Source organism: Populus euphratica, unplaced genomic scaffold (genome assembly GCF_000495115.2).
Source record: "Populus euphratica unplaced genomic scaffold, PopEup_1.0 scaffold2827.1, whole genome shotgun sequence".
NCBI lineage: Eukaryota > Viridiplantae > Streptophyta > Magnoliopsida > Malpighiales > Salicaceae > Populus > Populus euphratica.
This window is the reverse complement of record NW_011502664.1, coordinates 8125-17766: the sequence shown is the minus strand read 5'-3', so window position 1 is coordinate 17766 and position 9642 is coordinate 8125. Positions and strand designations below refer to the sequence as shown.

General features: G+C 35.1%; 2 protein-coding genes across 2 annotated transcripts; one reads left to right on the top strand and one right to left on the bottom strand.

The window, feature by feature from the left end:
- The first annotated feature begins 3223 nt into the window (after positions 1-3223).
- On the top strand, positions 3224-6993 carry LOC105119373 (BRO1 domain-containing protein BROX homolog). Its single transcript, XM_011017498.1, has 12 exons — positions 3224-3406; positions 3734-3972; positions 4154-4228; positions 4314-4372; positions 4467-4602; positions 4706-4802; positions 4888-4954; positions 5130-5228; positions 5512-5601; positions 5709-5863; positions 5964-6065; positions 6186-6993. Exons 2-12 carry the CDS (start codon positions 3768-3770, stop codon positions 6349-6351), a joined length of 1251 nt encoding a protein of 416 aa, XP_011015800.1. The 5' UTR covers positions 3224-3406; positions 3734-3767; the 3' UTR covers positions 6352-6993.
- LOC105119374 (CASP-like protein 1F3) lies at positions 6858-8684 on the bottom strand. Its single transcript, XM_011017499.1, has 3 exons — positions 8297-8684; positions 8059-8182; positions 6858-7369 (listed from the first exon to the last, which is right to left on the bottom strand). Exons 1-3 carry the CDS (start codon positions 8527-8529, stop codon positions 7145-7147), a joined length of 582 nt encoding a protein of 193 aa, XP_011015801.1. The 5' UTR covers positions 8530-8684; the 3' UTR covers positions 6858-7144.
- Between the last annotated feature and the right edge of the window lie 958 nt (positions 8685-9642).

Genomic DNA, 9642 nt, shown 5'->3' with positions numbered 1-9642 from the left:
TGTGGCCAGCTAGCTCTCCTCTACTGCGAAGGGTGGATAAATGCAGTAGCTTTAGGTTAATAGCTTAATGGATACTTCAACCCTCCAAATTTCATAAGATTTGCAGACACATATTCTGATGCCAACATAATGTTTATAACACACACAGACTATAAGATTATTTAGATTAGCATAGATGAAACTTGGAAAGTACCTAGATTCAAGCATACGCCCGGTGGATTGGTGTTTTGTGGCTAAAAAACTGATGGCAGAGAAAGTTCAGGAGTAAATTATATATGTTTAGTTCCCACATAAATCAAGAACTTTCGAAGTTTAGCCTATGCTATCCAGATGATCTTTTAGGTTCTCAATACCATGCTATGATGTAGAATTTCTTAAGTTTCACTTTCACTTGTGCTATCCGAACTATCTTTAGTGTCTGTATTTCGTGCAACCTAAGTAAGCAAAGCTTAAGGAGCAACCAAGTTTAAACTTTGAGTAAATTAGACTTTATCCCTTGAATTTTCTTAAAAATAATTTAGTCCCTCTGATTTCGAAAGCTATATATTTTTTCCTTGTATTTAACACAGTCCTTCCATGTCCATGTGTGCTTGTTTTTACAAATCTAGTGCTTTTGTTCTCTGAACGCACTTCTTCTTTCTCGGTCAAATTTTCTGAAACCTTAACAACAAGAAGATAAAAATGGATTGGTGCCAGCTCTACGTAGCAAGCCATACTACTTTTAATGTAAAAAATAAAGATGCTAAGATGATAATAATGTTTTTTTTAAATAAAAAAATAAAATTCAAGACTTAGTAATTGAATTAAATGAATTCAATAAACTTGGTTAATTTAATAATATAATAATAAAAAAAAATCAATAGATAAATCTAACAAATTTTTTTTGATAATAATTAACTACAAAAAGTAAATCATCAATATCATACCTGGAACAAGTGGACATAAAAACTTGTCGGAGACCCCTATTGCTTGGTGATGAACATGACCCCTATCACCAGATGAGTTTATTAAGGCGATTCTATTGTGAAAAACTGTATAATAACACCAAAAGATACAGCATGCATTACTAGAGCAATAACTTGAAAAATAAATCGAACAAAATATAATGAAATAAGCATCTCATGTTTATATTTAACTAATTAATTTAATTTAAAAATAAAATAAAATCTCTCTTTTTTTTAAAAAAAAAGAAGAAGCTAAGTTTAACATCAAACAACAAATAAAAAGTTTGAGGATAATCTTGGTTATTTTTAAAAGGTCTTCATGAGCTTGACTATTTTCATTTAGTCAAGCCTTCTATATAACCGGACTTTAGGAAATTACTGATAAAATCTAAGTTCAATCCAATAGCTAGATTGAAAGATATGACTTTATAATGTTACTTCACTTATTTAGAATGACCAAACCTCCTCTTAAACCTAGTTTTATTTCACTGTTCCATAAATATATTTGTTAAGTTATCAAGCATGATGTGTTGGTAACAGATCCCCATCTAAATTTGATAATTTCTTACTCAACTACTCAAAATCTTCACTTTCTAATTTCATATAACAGGGTCTCCTATAGAACCAAGCCACAATAATCTCCTCGTAAATTTTGAGTTTGATCCACTAGTTGAATAAAAAATTATAGCTTTAACGATACTTAACTAGTCTAGTGTAACAAGATTTTTTTTGGACATAACTATGTCTTACTAGTTTATAAACACATCTATTAGATTACTTGTATAATTTTTTGGTTTTAAATTTCCATTTAACTCTGACAAATCCTTACTCGATTACTTGAAACTCTCATTTTCTACTAAATTAACTATATCATAATGACATTTTTATGGAAAGATTTCAACAATCTCATAATTTGTACTACTTGCATATTCTTGTCAATATTTTAATTTAAAATGAGAAAATCAACTGCAATTTATTCTAAAGAACAATTCCTTTATAAATTATAGTAATTTTCAGAATTTTATATATACATAAGCTAGTGGAGTGAAGGGGAAAAAAATTCACAATGATTCAACACTGAAATTATCTTTTAAGGTAGATTGGGGCTTATTTTGACACCTTCGATGGAACCACTATGAAAATTGGATGAAATCTTTTAATTGTCATTAAAATTGGATGAATGGAGGGATGATATTGTCCAATATCCATTAAGTCTAAGGTAAACTTGATAAAATCAAAAGATATGGGATTCTATTGATAATGGAGTAATCTGCAGGGGCTAAATTGAGGTTTCTTCTTTCTTCTTTCTTCTTCTTTTTTTTCTTTTTTCTTTTTTATCTTTTTTATATGTTTTGTTTTTCTTCCACTTCATGTCTTGGTTTGTTATCAATTATCATCACTAATTGCTTCCCTTTTTAATTTTTTTGAACTACAGTCAAATTTAGAATCATGAGCAAGTCCTGACTCTTAGTCCAAGATGTCAAAGTTATTATTAGGCTTTGGTCTCCATTTTGAGTCTTAGTTATCCAGAAACAGGACAATGACTGAAAAAGTTCTTACAATCAACACTTTCTATCTAGCAGGAGCATGGGATAACAATCTGGTTTAAGCCTAGTGAAGAACATTGAATGCTGTCATCCATGAACCAGGCTGTCTTGTCCCAAGTAACATGGTGGTGCATCTATAAAGCTGGAAATTGGCTCATCTCATTTTCTCTGTGCTATCTCATCATGCACGTATGTAAGACGCTGGCAAATGTATTAAACCTAGCGGAATTAACGGCAGATCTATCCATGATCACTGTACTCCTCTATTTAAATATCCTTTGACTGCAAATGTAGTTTTAAGATTATATATTTATATACACATACATAATCTCACATTACACATGGTCATGGAGTTGTGAGGTTCGCATTATGATATATCAATGGCTGGACCACTAAGCCCAGGAACCATTTCAGATACTCTGCACGAGTCCACCTAAAAGTCTTAAACAGCTTTCTTATTTTTAACCACGTGAGTAGACTTTGAAGCTTTCAATCAAGAAAAGTATCTGTAATTCCGGAAAATCATTCAATGAAACAAGGGCTACATTAATTTCTCTGAATGTAGCTTGGATAGTCCTAACTGAAGCCTACCAAGCTATCAGATAGATAAGTGTAATGCTTTTTCAGCAGCTATCAAATTCTCACCATTATTTCATATATATATATATATATATATATATAGATATATCAACTAACCGGTCATTTACTAAAAGCTTACTTGGATTAAAGAAATAATAGTATCACAAGTTGATTATGAATTTTCAAAGAGCTCCTTTAACGACGCAGAGACTTCTACGACTCCTCCATGTGAGCTATGTCTCGGTTCCTGAGCTTCCTACGCTCAGATTCTCTCTCTCTCTCTCTAGTATCATCAACATTTATGATGCATCCTCGAAGCTTCACATTTTCATCCAGTACTCTTCTCTTCTCTCTGCACCGATTCTGAGTGATCATTTCATTTCAAGTTCTCTTCTCGTCTGTTTTGTACTTTCTTTATTGTATACAGATGAATCTTCCTGCTCTCATGCAGCACAGTGCTCCCATTAATGCTCCTTTCTCTATTACTTTATTAGTAATGTCTGTCTGTAGTGTTCTTAATTAATCTTTAATCCTTGACAATTTCATTTCTTGTTACCTTCTACTGGTACTTGCTTCTATTTGAATAAATATTTATATTTTCTTCTTCTTCTTTTTTATTATATAGAGAGTTATATACAGAGAGCTTCTTACGTGATATATTTTGTGTAAAGTTTGAAGGAATTGAAAGAAGAAAAAAATGGGATGCGGTGCTTCTATGCATCCACTTGGGGGGAGAGGGAAGAAAAGTGTACCAGAAGTGGTAGTGTATGTTCCTTCAATGAGAATACCAGCACACTCTGATCTTCAAAGGCCACTAAGAGGGTTAATTCCTCAAGATCTTGTTGATAGGTTGGCCTGCCTTCGCAATCAGATTGTGTTAGTGGCTGGGGATACAGGGCTGTGTTTCTCACAACCCTAATAATGTTTCTTATTTTTTGTGTTTTCTTTGGATGTGTAGAAATAGAGAAAGAATGTAAATTATTGTAGATGAGAATTCTGTATATTAGTTCTTGGAGGGGAATTTTGAATTTCTTAAGAATTGAAAAGGAAATTAAATTGCTACAAAAACTGTGGGCAATGCAGGTGGATCTGCCGTGACTGAACTAAGGAGGGCACTGGAAGAGTACTTGTCTCTTCTTATTGGGCTCACCAAGAAAGGTTTTAAGGGCTCATTTCTATGCTAATCATTTGTCAGTCTCTTCCTTTTCTCCTTTTCTAATGAATTGCTATATATATCTTGCAGAACATGGACTCGAGGGCTTGGTCGAGTTCAAGTGGAAAAATCTGGAAAGTGGCCGGCAGGTAAGTCTATCAAATTCTCAACCTTCGGCTGCTTCTGGAAAACCTTTGTTGTTAGTAGTGGACTGGTAATTAGAATTGAAATATGATTGAGCAGGAAAACTCTGTGGCAAACTCCTGGTTTGAATTATTATCTGTCATTCACATGATAGCAATGCTTACTTTGTCAGAGGCTAACACATTGATGATCCCTAAGGATCGCTCTGGTTCTGGCATTAGGGTTGTATCTTCAGGTTCTCATTCTTATCCTCAACGCTCTATTTTTAGTCATGAATTATTCAGAGGTAGTTCTTTTTGACTCAATGGATTGTGATTAATCTATAACGTAAAACCCAGATTGTAAGAGGGATGCTGTTGATTTACTGCTTAAGGCATCAGGGTGCTTGGTATTCTGTGTCCGTGAAATCTTGGCTCGTTTACCACCAGATATCAAGTATGTTAAGAAAGACGCAGAATTAAGGATTTTTCGTGGGACTTAGAGTCAATATGAATAGTTGTCATTGATTCTGTGTACTCAGGAAAACCTTTTCAAAAGATTTCCAAGATGGTGTCCTGGAGGCTATATCCATTCAAGCGCTAGGCCAGGTATGGTGCTAGTCGACCTCTGCAATTGTCTTGAGCTTCTGTGTTTCCTTCAAAATGCAGATTAACAGACATTTATTACCTCTTCTATTTTGTAACAACCAATTATAAGTCAAAATGTCTGGCATTTTATCATCAAATGGGAATTAGAGGAAACTAATACTACTTTCAAGTTCAGGGAACTGAAATTCAGCTCGGTTTCGCTGTTGAAAGTCAAAAGGCTTCTTTATCTGTGAAGAGGAGGTTGGCATGTGAACAGCTGATCTACTTTAGTCAGGTTTGTATTTATGCTCTAATTCTTCCTGAGACTTTGACTTGTCAAGCTCCTACACGATGCTCTATTGCATCTATTTCAACGATTATGATTTTAGAAGCCTCTTTCTGTAGAATTCACCAGTCAACTGAAGGAACAGATAACTTTCATTTAGTATGTACTAGAAGACTATTTCTTAAAATATTTTCTTGATGCATTTGGTAAACTTAACTTCTTTTCTTAGGTGTTAAGCTCACTGACCTTCATTGTTTCTCAACTCTCATCGTTAGTCTTTGTCTCATTTCAGGCTTATCACTTCTTGTCAGGGCTTGACATGAGTAATGGGCATGGAAAGAAGCATCTCTGTTTCATTAAGTGGAAGTTCCTTGAAGCAAAGGTTTTCTTTGCAGTCAACTTCTTAAATTCTGATTGCTGTGTTGATCTTAGAGTTGCGTTTCATAATTTTGCACCAACTGATTCTAATTATTCTACACAACCTATTAGGCTGCAGCTTACTACTACCATGGTCTGATCCTTGACAAGGGCACCGAACCAGCCTGTCATGTTAGTGCTGTATGCTGTTTTCTAGCTGCAGGTGGGCTTTTGTCAGAGAGCAAGAAGGCCTGCTTAACCTTTTGCCTCACAGCTCCTGTTACCAGGTTGGTTTGGGCAGTGTTTTGTAAGAAGTACCTAAGAAAGGTAATTGTTTTGTTGTCCTTGAAATTTTATTTACGCTTATTTCCCTGAATTTTCTTGAAGATCTCCTCCGCTTTGGGGTGCAATGAAGCACTTGCATCAGAAAATTCCTGAAGTTGCATCAAGGAAGTCTCAGATGTATGGCTACCTCTTGGAAGAAGAGAAGTGTGTGGTTCTCCAGTTGACCTTTATTTGTATTTCAGTTCATCTTATGTTGTTTATATTACTGTCCAAAAGTTGAATCTGCGAAAAAAAGTAGAGATCCTAACAAAGTTAATGATGCAGGGCTCTACAAGCACTGCCTGACCTACCAGATTTCCAGTTGTCATTGGCACCTGATGACTATGTATTGCCGGAAATAGATCCAGCATGGGATCGCGATAAGTGGGGCATACATAGTCAGCCCTTAAAGGAGCACCTCAAAGATTCTGAAGATGAGACTGGAACTTAATGAAACCCTCTATGAACTCTTCTTTTGTGCTCTAATGAACTTGAAACTATGCCACGCAAGGCTAATACAGTACCATACCTTACCAAGTTGCCATAGGATAGCAACAAGATACTTTCTTGATCTGTCTCCACATCCATGTAAATTTTTGTTTAAAACGCTGTCTAATAAAACTTGTAAAGAGTTTGTATCTCTAGAATCATGTTCTTCTGTTTCGATGCTAGACAAATAGGCACCAGATGTATCCTTTCCATTAGAATTAATCTTGGAATGGTTCTTGTGATGATCACCAGACAAGCAAAACTCATCAGCAGTGCGTGCAGCAAAAGTTGGATATGGTAGCTCCGGTCATGGAAGAATCTTCATATAGGTTAACATCTGATTTCCCAACTCTTGATTTTTCAAGACTTCATAGCTACAAACAGTCGACTAAAGTAACAACATTATTTCTTAGCAAATATAAAACGAGGAAGTGTTGAGAGTCAATTTCGAGAATAGAAAACATAAAATGAGAAAGCATGATTCAAATGCCCTTAAAAGGTTCACGAAATTTTAGTCAGCTGCCCTTATAATAAAAATTTACAACTATCCAAAACACAATCGTTTACGTGATCTATTCTTTTAATTCCTCCAATGACGAGCAGAATAAAACGAAGACACGTCTACTCCTCTTTCATCTTGTAAAACAAAAGGCATCCAGGACCAGAAATCAATTGTCAATCAGAAGCTCCTTTTTAACCTTATTTCCTCTTTGTTTAACTTTCCTGGTCAGCCTCTACTCTTCACTGCTCATAAGTCACTCAGTTGCATGAGACATGAGCTTGTAAGCAGCTAAAATATTGAGTGCCAGGTAGCAAAAGAAAGCAAGGTATGATAGCACAGTAGATATCAAGAGTTGGTGGCAGAACTTGGTCACGTAACTGCAAAAAGGATTCCAAAAAGCCTCTCGTTGACCATATTTACTCAAGTAACCAACAGCTGTTGCTGCTGCACATCCAGATATCATCAACACCGTCATCACCTGCAATGCATTTTTTCAAATAAGCAAAAAAGAAACAGAGAAACAACTAGTACAAAGTTGAGTACTAAAACCAAGAGAGAAGGTAAAGTGAATAATGCATAATGGAATACAATGAACTAAGAAGAGAAAAAGGTGATGACTTCCTCAATCAAATACATACCATGTTATCAGCATTTTATAACGTTCTGTCTTAAAATCATTTCTCGTGAAGCAAAATTGCATGAATGCAGGACGTGGATCAAGGGAACCCATCGGGGAAGAGGGCAGGCCCCCATTCTAACAAAACTATTAGAATGTTGGTGAATTTGCTTAGGTGTAAATTGGCGTTAGTAATACTTGAAAACCAATATGCCTTTCAAATCATCATTAAATTGGGTGGGGACCAAGCTTTTGTAAACTTCATAGGACTATAATCAATTAATCTCTATGTTCATGAACTTCAACTAAACATCGCTGAGTCGGTAAACCAGAACTCCTGTAGAATAATAACTCTAGCATGAAGATGATAATAAGTCTCCAACAAAACTGTTGAAAAGAAAAGGTTTTTTTTTAAAAAAAAAAAATCGCCTTGATATCCGTTAAAACAAAAAACATTTGGTGACCAAATGACTTTAATTAGGTAGGTGACATCTAATTTTTGCGTCGTACCTCATGCTTATATTCATGTATTAGAAAACCAACACTCTTACCATATCATGCAAAAACAAAAGGAAATAACTGGTGGTCTGTGATCCTGAACGGCTCAGGGGCCATAGAAAGAGCAGCGACAACACAGAGAAGGCACACACAGTTGCATCTGCACCAAGCAAAAACCTACAAGACAACCCAGAAACACAAAAAGCTTGACACGCGATATCCTGTCTAATATAATTAAAACCTGCATTTAAACCCCCACAAGATCAAAGCACATGCTTAGTGTTTAATTACTTCATGGCAAGACTTTGGCTGTAACGTGGTGCAATGCTCAGCCCGATTAAAGAGACCGGCTCCTTCGCGGTAACCATTATAGGGATAGCAGCCACTGTGAAGGCAATGGCCAAAATCCTAAGTGTGATTTGAGCCATGAAGAAACTCCTCTGTGGTCGACCTGGGGTTGACGTGCCTTGTGGAGACTTGGCTTTGAGAAAACCGTTTTCTGTTGTATTCTCTGGAGTTGCCATTGATAAAGAAAAACCCTTTCTGTTGCACAGAAATTGAACAGAGTGCAAATAGAGGATGAAATCAAAGAAGCATAGGAGATGTTGGTACAGAGAAAAGGGTTTTTCCTGGGTGGGCTGGTATAAAAAACAAAGAGGAACTCTAGTTTGATTTAAAGTTCTTCAAGCAGCCATAAATAAAGTGAACGGAACTCACCCACCCCATAAATGACAAGTCAAAAAAAATGAAAGAATATAAGGCCTTGCAGATGCCAGCCCAATAAGAATTCTAAAAAAGAAGTATTGTCTCCTTTTTTTTTCTTTTTTTTTTTCCAATAAAGAATTTGCATTATTTTCGTATTCTTTTCTAATTTAAATTAAACGAAATTAAAAATTTTAGAATAATCAAAATTCAATTTAAAATTCCATAAGAATAATAATTATGAAATGAGTAATGCCCGAAAATTATTTTAAAAGTCCATAACTATTTTAATAAAAAGGTCCTTCCAAAAGCTAGAAAGTTTGTGTCAATAATACTATATAATAATAATAAAAAAAGGGCTAGAGAGTTACTTATAAACACATATTTAATAATTATTTGGTGTTTAAATTAGATAACTTGCTCGTGTTTGGAATTAGAATAATTGTTTTTTAAATATTTAGAATATAAAGAACTTTTTAATATTATTATTAATTTCAGCTTAATAAGTTGATTTTAAAATTATTTTATTTGATTTTTTATATAGGTTGAGTTTTAAATTAGATTATATAAAATTGCTTTTATATGATTCAATTAAGGTACGCAAACAGCTCATCAGCAACAGCACCGTGCGCAGTGGACCAACAGCTCCTCAGCAGCATTAGAAGACTTTCCTTAGCAGTATCCGGCATCATCTTCTCCGCATCGTGGCAAGCAGCAGCAGGAGCAACAACTGTCTCCTCAGTCATGCAATAGCAGCTCAGCCTTTATCTCCTCTGCACCTTGAGTAACAGCGGAAGATCTTCTCCATCAGCAACCATTGGTCACGGTAGTATGGCAACTTTCTTCAAGTGGTAGTAGCAGAGTAATAGCCGGTCTTTTCCTCTTCATCATAGCAACAACAAAGGTTGCAATTTTGCGACAGCTTTTTCTTAGTA

Coding starts and splice junctions, on each gene's coding strand:
- LOC105119374 (XM_011017499.1), bottom strand. CDS start 8,529: ATGGCAACTCCAGAGAATACAACAGAAAACGGTTTTCTCAAAGCCAAG. Junction 8,183..8,296: donor AGCCAAAGTCTTGCCATGAA/GTAATTAAACAC, acceptor GTTGTCTTGTAG/GTTTTTGCTTGGTGCAGATG. Junction 7,370..8,058: donor TTTTGTTTTTGCATGATATG/GTAAGAGTGTTG, acceptor AATGCATTGCAG/GTGATGACGGTGTTGATGAT.
- LOC105119373 (XM_011017498.1), top strand. CDS start 3,768: ATGGGATGCGGTGCTTCTATGCATCCACTTGGGGGGAGAGGGAAGAAA. Junction 4,229..4,313: donor TATTGGGCTCACCAAGAAAG/GTTTTAAGGGCT, acceptor TATATCTTGCAG/AACATGGACTCGAGGGCTTG. Junction 4,955..5,129: donor CCATTCAAGCGCTAGGCCAG/GTATGGTGCTAG, acceptor TTTCAAGTTCAG/GGAACTGAAATTCAGCTCGG.